General features: G+C 42.1%; 1 protein-coding gene across 3 annotated transcripts in view; it reads right to left on the bottom strand.

The window, feature by feature from the left end:
• Window positions 1–20,654, bottom strand: part of LOC112218756 (protein arginine N-methyltransferase 8-B) — a 38,104-nt gene extending 17,450 nt beyond the window's left edge. The window contains exons 1-4 of one of the 3 annotated variants that reach the window (XM_024379868.2): window positions 19,824–20,654; window positions 12,368–12,595; window positions 11,585–11,740; window positions 6,222–6,285 (exon numbers count right to left, since the gene is read on the bottom strand). In XM_024379868.2, the coding sequence (XP_024235636.1) occupies window positions 6,222–6,285; window positions 11,585–11,740; window positions 12,368–12,595; window positions 19,824–19,892 (517 nt within the window). In that variant the 5' untranslated portion in view covers window positions 19,893–20,654. The remainder of the gene's footprint in view (window positions 1–6,221; window positions 6,286–11,584; window positions 11,741–12,367; window positions 12,596–19,823) is intronic. The other 2 variants (XM_024379869.2, XM_024379870.2) reach the window with 2 other exon arrangements.
• Between the last annotated feature and the right edge of the window lie 308 nt (window positions 20,655–20,962).

The raw sequence follows: 20,962 nt of genomic DNA, 5'->3' as shown, positions 1-20,962 counted from the left end.
AAAGTATTGAGAACACTTAACTTTTTCAGTTACAGCCTAATTCTAAAATGGCTTCAATAAAAATATAAAAACTCAGCAATCTACACACAATACCCCATTATGACAAAGCAAAAACGTTTTTGTTAGACATTTTTGCAAATGTATTAAAACAATAAATGTAAAAAAAATGTTTTTAAAGGTATTTACATAAGTATTCAGACCCTTTGCTATGAGACTCGAAATTGAGCTCAGGTGCATCCTATTTCCATTGATCATCCTTGAGATGTTTCAACAACTTGGAGTCCATCTGTGGAAAATTCAATTGATTGGACATGATTTGGAAAGGCACACCTCTATCTATACAAGGTCCCACAGTTGACAGTGCATATCAGAGCAAAAACCAAGCCATGGGGTTGAAGGAATTGTCTGTAGAGCTCCGACAAAGAATTGTGTCGAGGCACAGATCTAGGGAAGGGTAGCAAAAAATGGCTGCAGCATTGAAGGTCCCCAAGAACACAGTGGCATTAATGACAGCTTTGCACACTCTTAGCATTCTCTCAACCAGCTTCATGAGGTAGTCACCTGGAATGCATTTCAATTAACAGGTGTGCCTTGTTAAAAGTACATTTGTGTAATTTCTTTCCTTCTTAATGCGTTTGAGCTAATCAGTTGTGTTGTGACAAGGTAGGGGGGGTATACAGAAGATAGACCTATTTGGTAAAAGACCAAGTCCATATTAATGGCAAGAACAGCTCAAATAAGCAAAGAGAAACAACAGTCCATCATTACTTTAAGACATGAAGGTCAGTCAATACGGAACATTTCAAGAACTTTGAAAGTTTCTTGCAGTGCAGTCATAAAAACCATCAAGCGCTATGATGAAACTGGCTTGCATGAGGACCACAATAGGAATGGAAGACAGAGAGTTACCTCTGCTGGAGAGGACAAGTTCATTAGAGTTACCAGCCTCAGAAATTGCATCCCAAATAAATGCTTCACAGAGTTGAAGTAACAGGCACATCAACTGCTCAGAGGAGACTGCGTGAAATCAGGCCTTCATGGTTAAATTGCTGCAAAGAAACCACTACTAAAGGACACCAATAATAATAAGTGACTTGCTTGGGCCAGGAAACATGAGCAATGAACATTAGACCAGTGGAAATTTGTCCTTTGGTCTGATGAGACCAAATGTAGATTTTTGGTTCCAACCACCGTCTTTGTGAGATGCTGTGTGGGTGAACGGATGATCTCTGCATGTGTATTTCCCACCGTAAAGCATGAAGTAGGAAGTTATGGTGTGGGGGTGCTTTGCTGGTGACACTGTCTGTGATTTATTTAGAATTCAAGGCACACTTAACCAACATGGCTACCACAGCATTTTGCAGTGATTCGCCATCCCATCTGGTTTGGGCTTAATGAAACTATCATTTGTTTTTCAACAGGACAATGACCCAACACACCTCCAGGATGTGTAAGGGCTATTTTACCAAGGTGAGTGATGGAGTACTGCATCAGATGACCTGGCCTCCACAATCACCTGACCTCAATCAAATTGAGATGGTTTGGGATGAGTCGGACCGCGAGTGAAGGAAAAGCAGCCAACATGTGCTCAGCATATTTGGGAACTCCATCAAGACTGTTGGAAAAGCATTCCAGGTGAAGCTGGTTGAGAGAATGCCAAGAGTGTGCAAAGCTGTTCATCGACAGGACAGGGTAGCTACGTCTGGTAAGATGAGGGACAGGGTAGCTACATCTGGTAAGATGAGGGACGGGGTGTGTGTCTATTTGTCAATAACTGCTGGTGCGCGATGTCTAATATTAAAGAAGTCTCGAGGTATTGCTCGCCTGAGATAGTGTGATCTACAGCGTATCATGAGGGATTCTATCTATTCATAGCCATCTATTTACCACAAAAAAACTATTCTGGCACTAAAACCGCACTCAACGAGCTAGATAAGGCCATAAGCAAACAAGAAAATGTTAATCTAGAAGCTGTGCTCCTAGTGGCTGGGGACTTTAATGCAGGCAAACCTAAATCCATTTTACCTCATGTGCAACCAGAGAAAAAAATAATAATAAATAAATAAAACTCTAGACCACCTTTACTCCACACACAGAGACAAAGCTCTTCCTCGCCCTCCATTTGGTATATCTGATCATAATTATATCCTCCTGATTCCTGCTTATAAACAAAAACTAAAGCAGGAAGTACCAGTGACTTGCTCAATACGGAAGTGGTCCGATGAATCAAATGCTAAGCTACAGGACTGTTTTGCTAGCACAGACTGGAATGCGTTCTGGGATTCATCCAATGGCATTGAGGAATACACCACCTCAGTCACCGGCTTCATCAATAAGTGCATCGACGACGTTGTCCCCACAGTGACTGTACTTACATATCCCAAACAGAAGCCATTGATTACGGGCAACATCCGCACCGAGCTAAAGGCTAGAGCTGCCGCTATCAAGGAGCAGGACACTAATCCGGACGCTTATAAGAAATCCCGCTATGCCCTCAGACGAACCATCAAACAGGCAAAGTGTCAATACAGGACTAGGATGAATCCTACTACACCGGCTATTACGGACTACAAAGAGAGAACCAGCAGCGAGCTGCACAGTGACTCGAGCTTACACATTTCTTTAGTAAAATACTGCCATCGTCTTCAAGGCAGAGGACATGTTTCTGTAGCCCATGTATCTGATGCTGTCTGGACCAAAATATTATTGCATGTCATACTATTTTTTGGGCCAGACAACAGATACACAGGCTAAGACAGAGGGGGCCGTTTCGCTCGCTCGGATGCTTTCTCCAGTGAGATGTTTAAGCCACTTGTGAATTGAAGGAAAGTTGGCGGAGGTGCACAGTGCACTGTTATTTTGGATAAATGTTCAAAGGTAACCTACTTTTTGAACTGATTTGTTTGACAAATCACTAAATCCACCCCCTGCAAAAGGCCCTGTGCCTTGTGTGACTCCCCCTTACACAGAGACAAACCCGTGTTGCTCCAAATGTATCACACCAGTTGACAAACAACAAAATCTCCATATCTTCACGTTTACCTGAGATCATCTGTAGAGTAAGTGCGCTTACAAATGACACAAAGACAAATATGTTAGCTCTGATCAAACCAATGAGTTTCAGGCTCTGCTGAAGGCGTCTTATGCTGAAACGCAAGCCTGTCTGTTTGGTCCCATGAATAAAAACAAAGATCCTTTAGTTTTTTCTGGGAGAGTCACCTGTTGAAGTGTCCTAGGCTAAGGAAAACGTTTTTGGATAATCAAGTTCCTCACTTGAGCGACTGATTCCCCTTCTGTTCAAGCTAGGCTGAAGTGCTTTTGGGTAACGCAATAATGACAAGGAGTACAGTGTAATTTGGAGGCGAAAGAAAAGCACACCTATTTAGGCGAGGTGCTGGCTAGCAGTGTAGAACTCTTAAAAATGTAAAGGAGAACCGCACACTCTAGGAGCTCAGATGCAATAATTTAATAACCAACATTCGACAGATGATTGAAGACAGCTTGCAATAATATTAAATTATTGCATCTGAGCTCCAAGAGTGTGTGGCTCTCCTTTCTTTTTCAAGGAATAGAGTGCATCATGGAAAATTAGGTGACCTTGGCTAAAGCACACAGCCGGCATTTCTATTCACTTTACACAACATGTTGTTTCTGACATTCAGATCAAATCAGATTTACACTTTAATGATGACTGAATAGTGGGCTCAAAGTACTGTTGTAGCCACAAAAACATCTCTTCTTGAGATTAAAGTTGAACAAATTTAAAGTCCTTTTCCAGTCAGTATGCGCTTTGTCTACACATAGAGTGCATTCGGAAAGTATTCAGAACCCTCACATTTTGTTACGTTACAGCCTTATTCTAATATGGATTAAATCGGGGGAGGTTTCAAACTATAGCCCATAATGGCAAAGCAGAAACAGGTTTTTTATAATTATAAAATAGGTTTTTAATATATGAATATAAAAAACTGAAATATGGCATTTACATAAGTAATCAGACCCTTAACTCCGTACCTTGTTGAAGCATCTTTGGCAGCGATTACAGCTTTGAGTCTTCTTGGGTATGACGCTACAAGCTTGGCAGACCTGTATTTGGGGAGTTTCTCCCATTCTTCTTTGCAGATCCTCTCAAGCTCTGTCAGGTTGGATGGGGAGCGTCGCTGCACAGCTATTTTCAGGTCTCTCCAGAGATGTTTGATCAGGTTCAAGTCCAGGCTCTTGCTGGGCCATTCAAGGACATTCAGAGACCGTCCCAAAGCCACTCCTACGTTCTTTTATTTTACCTTTATTTAACTAGGCAAGGCAGTTAAGAACAAATTCTTATTTTCAATGACGGCCTAGGAACAGTGGGTTAACTGCCTGTTCAGGGTCAGAACAACAGATTTTTTACCTTGTCAGCTCGTGGATTTGAACTTGCAACCTTCCGGTTACTAGTCCAACGCTTCAACCACTAGGCTACCCTGCCACCCCGTTCTTGTGGCTGTTTGCTTAGAGTTGTTGTCCTGTTGGAAGGTGATTCTTTGCCCCAGTCTGAGGTCCTGACAGGTTTTCATTGCTCCGTTCACGTCACGGTTCCCTCAATCCTGACTAGTCCCTGCCGCTGAAAAACTGCCACCACCATGCTTCACTGTAGGGATGATGCCAGGTTTCCTCCAGACATCTCACTTGGCATTCAGGCCAAAGAGTTCAATCTTGGTTTCATCAGACCAGAGAATCTTGTTTCTCATGGTCTGAGAGTCCTTTAGGTGCCTTTTGGCAAATCCCAAGTGTGCTGTGCCTTTACTGAGGAGTGGCTTACATCTGGCCACTCAACAATAAAGGCCTGAGTGGTCGAGAGCTGCAGAGATGGTTGTCCTTCAGGAAAGTTCTCCTATCTCCACAGAGGAACTCTGGAGCTCTGTAAGAGTGTTCACCTCCCTGACCAAGGCCCTTCTCCCCCAATTGCTCAGTTTGGCCAGGCGGCCAGCTTTAGGAAGAGGCTTGGTGGTTCCAAACTTCTTCCATTTAAGAATGATGGAGGCCACTGTGTTCTTGTTGCATACATTTTTTGTTCCCTTCCCCAGATATGTGCCTCAACAAAATCCTGTCTCAGAGCTCTACGGACAATTCCTTCGACCTCAAGGCTTGGTTTTTGCTCTGACATGCACCATCAACTGTGGGACCTTATATAGACAGACGGGTGTGTACCTTTCCAAATCATGTTCAATCAATTGAATTTACCACAGGTGGACTCCAATCAAGTTGTAGAAACATCTCAAGGATGATCAATGGAAACAGGATGCAACGGAGCTCAATTTCGAGTCTCATTGCAAAAGGTCTGAATACTTTTGTAAATAAGGTTTCTGTTATTTTTATAAAAAATAACTTTTAGCTTTGTCATTATGGGTTGTTGTGTGTAGACTGACGAGGACAATCTTTAATTTAATCCATTTTAGAATAAGGCTGTAACATAATAAAATGTGGAAAATGCAAGGGGTCTGAATACTTTCCGAATGCACTGTATGTTTTCTAAGTGGTGGCTATCCCTATACAGAGCCACACAGCCAGTCCATAATGTTCTCATATAAATCAGCTCACCTGGAGGCTAAAGAAAATAAGTGGAATCTCACTCCGGCTGAGATGAGTTGGCGACAATCACGTTTCTTCTCCTACCTGGAGTTATTGAATACAGTTTCTCAGAGAACAGAAGTCTTTGTCAGCATGAAAATGAACGCTCCCAGGCTTGGTACCAGTTACCACTCTGTCATTGGCTTTCCAAAAGCTTCCCTAAACACACTGGAAGTTGCAAATGAGCTGGTCCACACAATTACTCCATCCATATTTAACAGGCAGGGCTTTGGAAAGATTGATTTTGCTGATGCTACTTTTTGTCTATGCTATTATTTTGTTAGAGCTTAAATCTCAACTTGGCTGTTAGCTGAGTAAACATTTTGCATGAATATGTGGTTAATCCCCTATTAAATATCACTGTACAAATTGTGAAATTGATCCCCAAGAAGTAAACTCACTTGTTTTCTACAGAGAAGTGAGAATATAGTTACTTTCGCATTATGTTTTAAATTAGCCATATTTCCTCTCACACACAGATGGACAACTTCCCACGATCTTGGTGAATCCTCCCCTTTTAGACAATGACAGTCACAGTCACATCTTTGTTGTACTGCATCTCTGAGGAGAAAAGTAAATAGGCACAGTGAATAAGAAAGACCTTCAGCTCTTACCACTGTCCAGGTGGTTAGACTTGATGATTTTCTCAGAGTATTCCGATATACTGGAACATTCAATCTGGGGGAAAAAAAAACAAAACAAAACATCACTTCAAACATTCTGACACCGATATCACTGATCACCAAGGAAAACTAATGAACTGAAAAATACTTAAGAATGGCACTATTGTGCATCAGATGTGTGGATGACAAATCAAATCAACAATGGTGGAATATGGTGCTCTCTATTCCGTCCAACAGATGAGTTCTGAGAAAGTAGTTGGCACTGGAAGTCCAGGACTTGAAGAAACTTGTTTGTGATGGTAAATAGACAGCTACGAAAACTATGGATGAAAAGTCCCTTGGTAAAAAGTATGGTCTTCAGCTTATAACGGGGTATTCTAACAAAGGTCAGCAAAAACTTGAGACTTCCTTCATATTATTGATCGCACACCAGCTGTTGTTAAATAGACACACCCCTCCTCTCTTCGTCTTACCAGTCTGCAGTCCGGTCTTGATGATAGATAGCAAAAACAGCGAGATGTACAATTGAAGTCGGAAGAACACATAGGTTGGAGTCATTAAAACTTGTTTTTCAACCACTCCACAAATTTCTTGTTAACAAACTATAGTTTTGGCAAGTTGGTTAGGACATCTACTTTGTGCATGACACAAGTCATTTTTCCAACAATTGTTTACTGACAGATTATTTCACTTATAATTCACTGTATCACAAGGCCTACCTTCAAACTCAGTGCCTCTTTGCTTGACATCATGGGAAAATGAAAAGAAATCAGCCAACACCTCAGAAAAAAATGGTAGACCTCCACAAGTCTGGCTCATCCTTGGGAGCGATTTCCAAACGCCTGAAGGTACTACTTTCATCTGTACAAACAATAGTACGCAAGTATAAACACCATGGGACCACGCAGCCGTCATACCACTAAGGAAGGAGACACATTCTGTCTCCTAGAGATGAACATACTGGTGCGAAAAGTGCCAATCAATCCCAGAACAGCAGCAAAAGACCTTGTGATGATACTAGAGGAAACAGGTACAAAAGGATCTATATCCACAGCAAAACGAGTCCTATATCGACATAACCTGAAAGGCCGCTCAGCAAGGGAGAAGCCACTGCTCCAAAACTGCCATAAAAAAGCCAGACTACGGTTTGCAACTGCACATGGGGACAAAGATCGTACTATTCGGAGAAACGTCCTCTGGTCTGATGAAACAAAAGTAGAACTGTTTGGCTATAATGACCATCGTTATGTTTGGAGGAAAAAGGGGGAGGCTTGCAAGCCAAAGAACACCATTTCAACCGAGAAGCACAGGGTGGAAAAATCATGTTGTGGAGTGTTTTGCTGCAGAAGGGACTGGTGCACTTCATAAAATAGATGGCATCATGAGGATGGAAAATTATGTGGATATATTGAAGCAACATCTCAAAACATCAGTCAGGAAGTTAAAGCTTGGTCACAAATGGGTCTTCCAAATGGTCAATGACCCCAAGCATACTTCCAATGTTGTGGCAAAATGGCTTAAGGACAACAAAGTCAAGGTATTGGAGTGGCCATCACAAAGCCCTGACCTCAATCCTATAGAAATGTTGTGGGCAGAACTGAAAAAGCGTGTGCAAGCAAGGAGGCCTACAAACCTGACTCAGTTACACACACTAACCCTTTGACACGTTGCTGCTACTGTCTATTATCTATCCTGTTGCCTAGACACTTTACGCATACCTATATGTACACTGAACAACATGTAAAGTGTTGGTCCCATGTTTCATGAGCTGAAATAAAAGATCCCAGAAATGTTCCATCAGCACAAAAAGCTTATTTCTCTCACATTTTGTGCACAAATTTGTTTACATCCCTGTTAGTGAGCAATTCTCCTTTGCCAAGATAATCCATCCACCTGACAGGTGTGGTATGTCAAGAAGCTGATTAAACAGCATGATCATTACACAGGTGCACCTTGTGCTGAGGACAAAAGTCCACTCTAAAATATGCAGTTTTGTCACACAACACAATGCAACAGATGTTTCAAGTTGAGGGAGCGTGCAATTGGCATGCTGACTGCAGAAATAACTACCAGAGCTAGTGTCAGAAAATGTAATGTTCATTTCTCTACCATAACCTGCCTGTTGGCATGTTGTTGAGTGGTTTGCTGATGTCAACATTGTAAGCAGAGTGCCACATGGTGGCGGTGGGGTTATGGAATGGACAAGCATAAGCTACGGACAACGAACTCAATGGCAATTTGAACGCACAGAGATACCGTGACAAGATCCTGGAGGCTTGTCGTGCCATTCATCTGCCGCCATCACCTCATGTTTCAGCATGATAATGGACGGCCCCATGTCACAAGGATTGGTACACAATTCCTGGAAGCTGAAAATGTCCCGGTGCATAATTTCCAGACATGTCACCCATTGATCATGTTTGGGATGCTCTGGATCAATGTGTTTGGCAACGTGTTCCAGTTACAGCCAATATCCAGCAACTTCGCACAGCCATTGAAGAGGACTAGGACAAGAACGCACTGTATGTGACCAACAGATGCATATCTGTATTCCCAGTCATGTGAAATCCATAGATTAGGGCCTAATTCATTTCCTTACAAATGAACTGTAACTCAGTAAAATCTTTGAAATTGTTGCATGTTGCATTTAGTTTTGTTGAGTATACATCATTACCTCAATTACCTAGTACCATTGCACATCGACATTACAAATACTTCCTGTATATAGCCATGTTATTTTTACTCATTATTATTCGTTATTCACTGTATTCATTATTCCTTGTGTCACTATTACAATTTAATTTTGTATCTTTACCTTTAACTCTGCATTGTTGGAAAAGGATCCATAAGCAAGCATTTCACTGGTAGTCTACACCTGTTGTTTACAAAGCATGACAAATCAAATTTGATTTGAAGTCTTCTTCAGTAGAGTTGTAGAAACAAATAATATAACAGTCTGTCCTTTCCGGTGCTCAGCTGTCAGAGCTGTGTTCTTCAGGTAATGTACAATTTTTTTAACCAGGCAAGTCAGTTATTAAGAACAAATTCTTATTTACAATGATGGCCTACACCGGCCAAACCTGGACGACACTGGGCCAATTGTGCACTGCCCTATAGGACTCCCAATCACAGCCGGTTGTGATACAGCCTGAATTCGAACCAGTGTGTCTGTAGTGACACATCTAGCACTGAGATGCAGTGCCTTTGACTGCTGCGCCACTCGGGAACCCAAGTTCAGCAGGACCTGAAGAACCTCTCGCCTTCTCTATCTCGCTATTGTCTCTCTCTCTCCCTTTCACACACACAGAGCACAGCGAGTTAGGCATCTCAATAAAATGTCATATTTTCACACTTTGCTCTCTGCCTGTATAAAAAAGCATCTCTCCCCCTGTCGGTGGTACTCTGCCTCCCTGTCTGGCTTTCACCATGGCCACACTGTAGGGGGCTGAGGCCCATAGTCTGGAACCCCACCAGGAGAGCCCAACAGCTCCCTATACACGTTTTTCTACAATGAAAGCACTCATCCATCAACTGTGGAGACTTCCATTGAAAGCCTTCACATTAATAAAGCAGGCCCCGGGACACAGTCATACTGATCAATATTGAACTTTAAAAGTGTCAGGATTCTGAAGGTATCGATTTTTCCTCCATGTACGCTCCATAGCCTACTATGGAAGTGTATGTCTGAGGTGTACAAGGGGAATCATGCTCTACACCACCCATGTGATCTCAATCTGTAATGAACTCTGGAAAACAGAGAGGACAGGGCAACAGGGTGGAGCTGGCTAATGCTTGGGCCCTTTGTAAAGCCAGGGTAGAGGGACCCAGCTGAGGCCTGCCCGCTCCGTGCCTCGCTGTCCTGGGTCTGTCACCTGGGGAATGCCTGGCCCTCTACACCCCAGTGCCCATGGTCATCTGCCAGCCTGCCACCACATCTGTTCCCCAAGGCCTGACCTGCTGTATAACGGCATGTGGAGGAGAGTATGCCATTGATTTGTGTAGCCTGTGTGTGTGTGCACTGATTTCTCCACTTGCCCAAGACGGGGACATATATCTACTTTCAGTGCCATTCCTGAGTGGGCACTCTCTCCCACAGAGATCTATATGCCCCTCACATCTCTCAGCTCTCACTGGGGCCAGGAGGCATCACTACCTATCACCCACAGGCAGTCACACAGCTCCTCCTACCTGGAGATAGTCACACAGCTCCTTCTACCTGGAGTTAGTCACACAGCTCATCCTACCTGGAGATAGTCACACAGCTCCTCCTACCTGGAGATAGTCACACAGCTCCTCCTACCTGGAGATAGTCACACAGCTCCTCCTACCTGGAGATAGTCACACAGCTCCTCCTACCTGGAGATAGTCACACAGCTCCGCCTACCTGGAGATAGTCACACAGCTCCTCCTACCTGGAGATAGTCACACAGCTCCTCCTACCTGGAGATAGTCACACAGCTCCTCCTACCTGGAGATAGTCACACAGCTCCTCCTACCTGGAGATAGTCACACAGCTACCTCTTAGGAATAACTTCTACTAGGTAGCCTTTAAGGCAGGCAAACATCTGCATAAGGACTGTTAAACTATTTAGTGTGAAGGACTTACAGTAGCAGAGCTGTCATCACTGCTATAGTTGGGTGTGCTTTTCCTGTTAATTAAACTCCTAGACTGTGGCTTATCAGTTCAGCAATGGTGATACAGGATTTTACTCCAATTGTGTGATTTAGAGTCTACCACTGCTTAGATATGATCCTCCATTTTGATACTGGGATGTCAGGTTTGATGTTCTGTATGAAAGGTCTTTGATCTGTTTTTTATAATAACATTAGATGTTCCTTTTCTCTGTGAAAGACCATCTCTCTGACAGGGTGATGTTCTGTATGGAAGAGTTCAGAGTTGGCCTCGAGCCCAGATCTGTTCTCTGGGGTTTGTCTCTCTGGTGGAGTCTAAGTGATGGATCTGATAACGGCATGGCCCCAGAGCTCACAGTGAGAGCATAATAAAACCAAAGACGGGAAACTGCATATAGGTTGCAGAAGAATATAGATGGGAAATCAAAACCAATAGAACAGGAAAATAGAATGACGGATGGAACGATATAGTTGCAACTTGCAGGCAGTGAGAAGTTAGTGTTGCACAGCCTCGGTATTGGCAGAACATTTGTCCAAATTCACACACACACACACACACACACACACACACACACACACACAAAGACAGTCTGGGGAGAGCGAGCAGATTGTCAGGCTAGGTTTCACAGCATTTCCTGATGCTGTTGGTCGCAATGGTTTTGACTGATAACATTCTAGTTTGAGACCGGACAGGGCGCATGGAGGGAGAAAGCTTTTCTTACCCCATACACGTGCTTGGCTCCCGCCTTGGCTGCAAACATGGACAAGATACCAGTCCCACTGCCCACATCAAGGACGATCTTGTCTTTAAAAGCGTGCTTGTTGTGGTACATGGAGTTTCTGTAGGTCAGCGTCCTCACTTCGTCCTTCAGCATCTCCTGCTCAGTGAAAAATGATTGATGTCAGTGTGGGAGATGTCCAAATCTAGATTCGTGTAGTATGGATAAAAATCATAATTGCACAGGCTATGTAGATATTAATCTGCAGTAATCCTACCCTTCCATTTCAGACACACTGGTACACAGTGAAAAACAATGTGTTACTGCATATACTTCTTAAGTAATTTCAGCCATTCTCTCTGACAGAAACATTTACAGAGAAGAAATGATTCAAACCCATCTGACTTACATTCTAAAAATGTCACAGAATAAACCTCATCTCACAGGTCTAACTTGAAAGAGGCTCTGCACCCTTCTGACATCTTCCTCCCTCACTCCCTGAAACACATCTCTGGGGATGAGATGCACTACTGTGATATGTTCTAAAGTGGGCCAGTCTATTGTGACACAAACTTTACATAGTCATGTAAAGACACAGTAGGTAAGAAGTGGGCCTGTATTTACATGGTATCGCAAAGTAGGAATAATAATCATCATAATATAGAGTAGGAAGGCTCATCTAAACTCAAGCAACCCCCCCCCCCGTCTAATCTTTTGCTGATCATAGATCAGCACTACCACTTTGAGATGCTTGATACATTACATACAGCCACAGGGCAGCCCTACCTCATGGATGCCAAAGTGGGCATAGGAGTCAAAGTAGTAGTCCCTGGATGTCATCTCCTCAGGGTTGAGGAACTTGGCCATCTTCCCCCGGCCAGGGCAGCTGGGCAGGGAGGCAGCGTGGGGCGTATGGGGCGGCTGTGGGACATGGTGGATGGAGGGCACAGGCTTGGGCAGCGAGGTTGGCTGCACGCGCTGAGACTGGATGATGCGGATTGGCTGTGGCTGCTGCTAAGGGTTGTAAAGAATGGTAATACACAATAAAGTCTTCATGGGGCGGGGGCAGATAAGTCAAGTCTTCCATAGAGAAACCGTGGGTGAAGGGCATACTGAATGATGATAAAACTCAAAAACCCAATGCATTGACTCTGGAGAACATAACACTGTTTGCATTCACCTCACAATCTGCGGGAAGCTTAAATCATGCAGACATTTATATTCTTTGATATTTTCATCTCTCAGCTGCCATTAGATTTCCCATGGTGCCCCAGAGGTGAGTTCACAGAGCCTATTCTCCTAGACAACGATAACAGTATTGGCCAGAGGTCTGTACGAAAAAGTATGGAAATGTATGCTCTCACTACTTACTGTAAGTCATCTGGGTGAGAGCGTCTGCTAAATGACTAAAATGTAAATGTTACATTTCTGTCTGTATATCTGTCTGTCTGAGGAAAGCAGAAGATAAATAATTCTACACAGGTGTGCCTGTAAAACTCTGATAGTCACCTGCAATGAATGCTGGGAGAGCAGAGAAAAGCCTGTCTGATCAGCCCATAGCTCAGCAGGAGAAAAATGATCCAAAATGATCCCTTCTGGACATATTATCAGAGGACAGAGGGGGAAAAAAATCTAATGTGAGCATTCAACTCAATCCATTTGTTCTATTCCTCAATGCACATACATCTTAAGATTTAGACTTCACTCTCATGGATGTCAGTGATATTGATCTGGTCTTGTTAAAAACAATAAGTGCTTCTCCTCTGTCTTGTGCTTTCAGCAGCCAATCTGACTGTGCAGCTTTATCTTTGTCCTTGTTTTCTTTCGTAATGGGGATGGTCTAGCAGCAGGGGACTGAGCGGTCATCTATATGGGTACTGCAGTAATCTTTTTTTCACCACAATTTTTTATTCCTCAACTTTTACTCTCAAGCAGAAAATAGTACAATTGCCATGTCAAGCATGTAAAGAAAACAGCAGCCTTTAGCCACTGCCAGTGAATTGCCAAGCTGAGATCCACTGGTATTATCTATTTACTGATGTTCCATCGGGAAATGACACACAATGAGTGCAATTCACTTCATGTGAAATATGACAGCGCATCCCAAAACAGCAGGGAATATTTTACTCAGGAACATCCACAAAAACAGAATAAAACTCCACTACTTTCTATCTGCTAAAGTTCAGTGAGTTGTATTGTCCTGCAATGGACCTCAGACTCTCTGAATGAATGTTAATTGGAGACATTAATTAAATAAATGCTGAGATCCTTCCCTAAATCTGTTAAGTTGCTGTGCTCAACATCAGATGCCTGAAGAGAATGTTCCAGGGTGTATAGAATGACAGAGAAAAAAGTAATTCCACTAAGCACAGACACTCAGAATGCAAGAGCGGAATGATGGGTCCTTTGTGTGAAAGGGGAACGTGCAATCTGATGTTTTTTAAGGTTAAGACACTGTACAGGATGTGTCCCCGTCAACCTCTGTTCACTGACCAGTCAGATTTGGACATCAACATGTGGTCTTGTTATTTGGGAGGAGCATTATTTTGGCTAGTGTAAACCACAGCCCCTTAACCCTCAAGTGACCTCTTCAGTCCTTGGTGTCTGGAGAACAACCACAGTAGACAAATAAATCAGAATTCTGTACAGTACAAATGAAAAACAAGCTGAAACAGAAATAGGTGCATGGCAGATTATGCTGCTCTTCATCAGAATATACATGACAAACTCCCCATAAATTAATGACTGATATTGACCATGGTTCCCTAAGAGCAATTCGTGCATGAAGGCATCATTGCTCTCAGGGCTAGTCTACCGCATTTGGGGCCCCGGGGCACTAGCCTCTAACACATTTTGTGGGAAGAATTTGCAGTTTTATAATGCTATTCTACACATTCTGCCATGAGACTGAGAGCAAATATTGCAGTTTTAAAGCTAAATTCCTGCAATTCTACACTTTCTGCCATGGGTAGGAGAAAAATGTGCTGTTTTATCTCATGCTATTGTTTACATTTTGCCATGAGGCTGAGGGAAAATGTTACAGTTTTAAAGATAATTTCCTCCTATTTTGCCATGAAGCATAGATCATTTTAAAGTGTTAAAGCCCATTTACTGCAATTGTACACATTTTGCTATCACATGCTATCTGTGGGGTTGTCGGACCCGGGTCGCGTGCCCTGTGTGCCCGTTCTGTATTCTGGCCCTGGTCAGGGGAGTCTATCACTTTCAGAAGTCAAAAAAACCACTGTGGATCTGGGCTCCTGCCACCACGGCACTCAAACACTTCACATCCAACTAGGCTCATTCCATTACTTCAGGGGAGGGCTCCATTGCCCTCAGATAATGGTCTTAGTCCGCTTACTACACTCTACCTTAGTAATGACAATCGACAGGATGAGGGGTTTGACAATGTTTTTCCCCTGTATTATCCGCGTCTGAAAGAACTTTGTGGATGAATCATTTACAGAAGACCTTTTGAAAAACAGAGTGCCAGTCTGACTCTTATATGTACAGTGCCTTGCGAAAGTATTCGGCCCCCTTGAACTTTGGGACCTTTTGCCACATTTCAGGCTTCAAACATAAAGATATAAAACTGTATTTTTTTGTGAAGAATCAACAACAAGTGGGACACAATCATGAAGTGGAACGACATTTATTGGATATTTCAAACTTTTTTAACAAATCAAAAACTGAAAAATTGGGCGTGCATTTTTGATTTGTTAAAAGAGTTTGAAATATCCAATAAATGTCGTTCCACTTCATGATTGTGTCCCACTTGTTGTTGATTCTTCACAAAAAAATACAGTTTTATATCTTTATGTTTGAAGCCTGAATGTTGGCAAAACGTCGCAAAGTTCAAGGGGGCCGAATACTTTCGCAAGGCACTGTAAGTGTATGTGCCAACATGTCAGCAGAGAGAAGTAGTTTTTGAATAATTGGAAGCAGCAGCACCCAATGCTATCTGGGATTCTTGGGACATCCCTACGGTTGAACATTTTGGGGAAACTTTCAGTGGATATCAACAGGAATATATGGGAATTAACGGGAACATATGGGAATTAACGAAAATATATGCAAATTAAGATTAATACCATTTAAATGTAGATGTTTTTCGCATTGGATATATTTACCATATTATATGGAGACAGAAACATAAACCTTTGACCTTATCATAAGTAGACAATTGCAAATGATTAAATCCTTCCAGGAGAAATAAAAAAAATTAAATGTTACTTACGAATTGAATTTGATTTAAATGAGTCTTCACATGGGATGATTTCACTGAACAAAAGAAAGAATATTGAATGATCCCCAATGATCCATCGCCTCTCCCAAAAACATTTTCTACATACATCAGTAAAATCATAGTCTAGAAACTAAAACTTTCGTTGTCTTCCTCTCAGGCTCCCATGTCTTCTCCCTGGACCTCCTCAATGTCCACCTCTTGAACATCAGACTCTGAGGCCTATTCTTCACTGTCACTTTCCAACCTTATTGAGGATGGCTTGTTGTCAGGCTCAAAAAGCCTCAAATTTGCTCGGATGGCCACCAATTTTTCAACCCTTGTATTGGTCACCCTGTTGCGTGCCTTGATGTGTGTGTCCCCAAACAAGGACCAGTTGCGCTCTGAGGCAGCTGATGTTGGTGGGATTTGGAGGATGGAGGCTACAGGGGAAAGAGCCTCAGATCCACAAAGTTCCTTCCACCAGGTGGCTGATGAGATATGTTGCTTGGAAGTGTACTTCGCCAGACTGCCAAGAACCTTGCCCTCATCCAGGCCAAGGTGGCGAGACACAGTAGTGATGACACCACAGGCCTTGTTGATCTCTGCACCACACAGGATGCTCTTGCCATTATACTTGGGGTCCAACATGTACGCTGCGGCATGAATGGGCTTCAGGCAGAAGTCTTCAGGCTTTTTTATGTATTTCAGAACTGCAGTTTCCTCTGCTTGGAGCAACAGTGAAGTGGGCAGGGCAGTACGGATTTCTTCTCTTACATCTGCAAGCAGAGTCTGAACATCAGACAGGATGGCATTGTCTCCCTCAATCCATGCAATGGCTACTGCTATAGGTTTCAGGAGTTTCAGACTGCTTACCACTCTTTCCTAAAATACATCATCCAGGAGGATCCTCTTGATGGGGCAGTCCATATCGGCAGACTGTGATACGGTCATTTCTTGGAGAGACTCCTTCCCCTCCAGGAGACTGTCAAACATGATAACACCACCCCAACGAGTGTTGGACAGCTTCAATGTGATGCTCTTATTCTTCTCTCTTTGCTTGGTGAGGTAGATAGCTGCTGTAACTTGATGACCCTTCACATACCTAACCATTCCTTGGCTCTCGTAGAGTGTATCCATTGTTTTCAGTGCCATGATGTCCTTGAGGAGCAGATTCAATGCATGAGCAGCACAGTCATATGGGTGTGATGTGAGGGTAGACCAAGCATCCTTCATGTTCGCAACATTGTCTGTCACCAGTGCAAATACCTTCTGTGGTCCAAGGTCATTGATGACTTCCTTCAGCTCATCTGCAATGTAGAGACCAGCGTGTCTGTTGTCCCTTGTGTCTGTGCTCTTGTAGAATACTGGTTGAGGGGTGGAGATGTGTAGTTAATTATTCCTTGGCCATGAACATTCGACCACACATCAGAGATGATTGCAATACAGTCTGCTTTCTCTATGATTTGTTGACCTTCACTTGAACTCTGCTGAACTTCGCATCCAGCATTAGTAGATAAAGCATGTCTGGTTGGAGGGGTGTATGCTCGGCGAAGAACATTCAGAAATCTCTTCCAATACACATTGCCTGTGAGCATCAGAGGTGAACAAGCATACACAGCTTGAGCATGAGACATTCATCAGCATTTCTCTGACTACGTTCCACGATTGAGTCAAAAAAACTTCTGATTCCAGGAGGACCATGAGCTGTTGCTATCAATAAGGTGTCTGATTATCATTTTCAGCTCGAGTAGAAGTAGAGGGACTTTTGTCAGAGGTTGCTTGTTGTGAGCGCTGAGGGAACTTCATGCACTTGGCCAAATTATTCTGCATCTTCGTTGCATTCTTCACAAATGATTTGGCACAGTATTTGCAAATGTACAATGCTTTTCCATCTACATTAGTTGCAGTGAAATGTCTCCACACATCAGGTCGTGCCCATGGCATTTTCCGATAAAGATGAGAAAAAAAATAGTAAAAAAATAAATACAATTCCATGTTCAGATAAATAGTTGAGCAGTCAGATTAAACAACTCCTTTGTAAAATACATGTTTTAAAATGAAACATGTATGGAAACAGGTGAATTAACACTCCTCAGTTAGCAGGCTCAAGCAAGCTAAAACCCACATGGTAGCAAAAAACTAACTAGCAGAACTTCCTAACAAGTTAGAAATGATTTAAACACACTTTGCTGTAGGCTACTACTTACTAGTTAACCAAAAAAATCATGCATGTCACATAAAATATATTCACCCCATCCAGTATTGTAATCAAAACTTACCAGAAAGCATGTAGTCCTTGGCTCAGACAGTGTAGTAGTGTGGGCTCAATAGCATCTCATTAGTGTGCAAGATCTTGAGAATCAGCTGTACATGTGATGGAAGAGTGCACTGCACATGTGATGGAAGAATGCACTGTGCATGCAGAGGGTTGCAATTCAATTGAATTGGGGATAGTTTAACCAAAATATGCCACAAGACCTAGAATTGTCTTATGTGTATCCCACAAAAAAAGGTTCACTATTATAAGCTAACTTTTTTGATGAATTTAAGCAAAATTCCCTAAATTCCCGGGCTTAACTTCCATGGAAAATGTCCAGAAAATGTTCAACCCTTTGTTAACTCTTGATATCCCTAAATATCCCTAAACCCTGCCCCAGTAGTGGAAAAGTACCTAATTGTCATACTTGAGTAAAAGTAAAGATTCCTTAATAGAAAATGACTCAAGTAAAAGTCACCCAGTAAAATACTACTCGAGTAAAAGTCTAAAAGTATTTGGTTTGAAAAAAGTAAATGTAATTGATAAAATATTCTTAAGTATCAAAAGTATAAATGCTCTAAAGTTCCTTATATTAAGCTAATCTTTTTAATTCAGAGATAGCTAGGGCCACACTCCAACACTCAGAAATAATTTACAAAAGAAGCATTTTGCATTTTGTGAGTCTGTCAGATCACAGGCAGTAATCCGGGATGACCAGGGATGTTCTCTTGATTAGTGAGTGAATTTGACCATTTCTGTCCTGCTAAGCATTAAAAATGTAAGGAGTACTTCTGGGTGTCAGGGAAAATGTATGGAGTAAAAAGCACATTTTATTTAGGAATGTAGTGAAGTAAAAGTAGTCAAAAATATAAATAGTTAAGTACAAATACCACAAAAAACGTAGTACTTTAAAGTTTTTTTACAGACCCTGCTCATACTTCTAAAGTGAAACTGATTTCTAGGCTGTCATATTATGCTGAGCAGATTATTTTATGCCATGCATACAAATATGAGTTATGGACTTCCCAATACCCTATCCAACATTTAATAGAAATATATGCATTTTCCAACATTTAATAGAAATATATGCATTTTCCAAACACACTCAGCTAGGTACTGGTGATAAACACACATTACTGATTAAACTAAGGGACCTCTCACTCGTCTGAACGGGATTTTGTCCATTCAGATTCCTGCTCAAATCTGTTTAAACACTCCCCTAACAATCTAACAACAAACAAAAAACATATGTTGGTTATAACACTCGTTTTTAGTCGACACTTCGGCGCATGGTCCAGCAATGCAGCTAAGGGACAAGGAAAGACGCACGAGCTCAAATCTTCGCGCCCTAAATCACATCGCTCTGAATCTTTACCTGTGACGGAGTGCGACATTTCTCAGAATAAGAGACAAACAAATAGTTGGTGGCAGACACACGACTAGGCTATCATTATGATAGCTAGGCTACCATGAAACAGGGTGTCACAAGACTCAATTTATGCTCAGATAACAATTTGAAGTCACTATTTTATGCTTTGATTAAAATTATATGGCATGAGTGGAGCATGCCACTGGGCATTTGGTGCACAAGAGTGGACCCGATGAGTACTAGAAAATACATCTCAGAGGTACCAGCCTACTCTGGATGGGTTTTGCATCCTCGAAATGATAATCAAACCTGACAGCTCATTGCACTAGCCTATTCATCACTCATATATTTAGTGTAGCCTACATTCATTTATCGTAACTTGCACACCTACCTCAGTGCTCTCGGACTCCGCCATTTTTCTCCTGAGGAGCATACAGCGGGAGGAGTGTTTCATTCCCATAAGAGCCACAGAGATAGTCTCGATATGGATAAAAATAGGATGAAATTGTATATATTTAAGGATTTAGTCGGAGTTCTGTTAGTCAAAAAATGTTCCACATCATGACATTTTACAAAATGGCTCTTACAATTCAAAGATGAAAATAGTACATAAAGTCCCACAAGAATAGCAACCCGTTTTAGCAGATAAACGTGTTCTGTAATCCAGAGTGCAAAAGTTACCTCTCTCACATGTTGCTTTCTAGAAGAGCATAAGGCAACCACTCTTCACTTTGCAACCTTTGGGCAAAAGGAATCAATTAAACGGCATTCCATATTCTCCAGCGGTGTACGCTACTCCAGAGCAGGTGCGACGCACACTAGCAGAAATGTTCCCATCACATTTATGAACAAAATTGGTTTCTAAAAATAGAATCCAACGTCCCTATTGCTGTGATGTCTTGATCAGGCCTCATAGATGTTCATGTCAGCTCATTTTCCACGAAACTATTGCAACCATTGCCTATTTAACTGAGCCTATTAATAGCGCAGTAACTTGTCCTCTAAGGATCCCATTTCAGCGCAGGCAGCTCCAAAACGTAGAAGAGCTCACGCTTTGCTTGATCTAATTGCCACTTTGTCGAATTGCAAAGCAGCTTATTATATAAAGTTCAACTTTACTCTGGTTGAATGCGATGATAAGGCAGGAAGCAAGTCTTGATGCTTGGAAGACATGGCACCACCACCTCACCGTGCGCGTGTGACATCAGTCCATTCTGCTTGCTTGTCCACCTATTCCTATATTCAGTGAGATGATATAGGAATACGTGTCTAGTCAGTGAATTTATGCTGCTCCAAAGCCGCGGGAAGAGCACCCCCTGAAAATTTTAATATCTATATTTTTTTATTAAATATATTTGCAAAAATATTAATACATTTTTTTTTTAATCACAAAAGTAGTGCAGTGGTTCTTTAATATTCCTGTATTAGCAGAAAACATATTTGTAAATATTTTCAAATTGCCAGCGATAAAATGCAATTGTGTTCGTTGCCCTTAGTTTATGCCTGAAACCGGGATTTATCCATGAAGAG

The sequence above is a fragment of the Oncorhynchus tshawytscha genome, linkage group LG19 (genome assembly GCF_018296145.1).
Source record: "Oncorhynchus tshawytscha isolate Ot180627B linkage group LG19, Otsh_v2.0, whole genome shotgun sequence".
In the NCBI taxonomy this organism is placed as follows: domain Eukaryota; kingdom Metazoa; phylum Chordata; class Actinopteri; order Salmoniformes; family Salmonidae; genus Oncorhynchus; species Oncorhynchus tshawytscha.
Note: the sequence above shows the minus strand (reverse complement) of the source record. Positions and strands in the feature narration are given on the sequence as shown.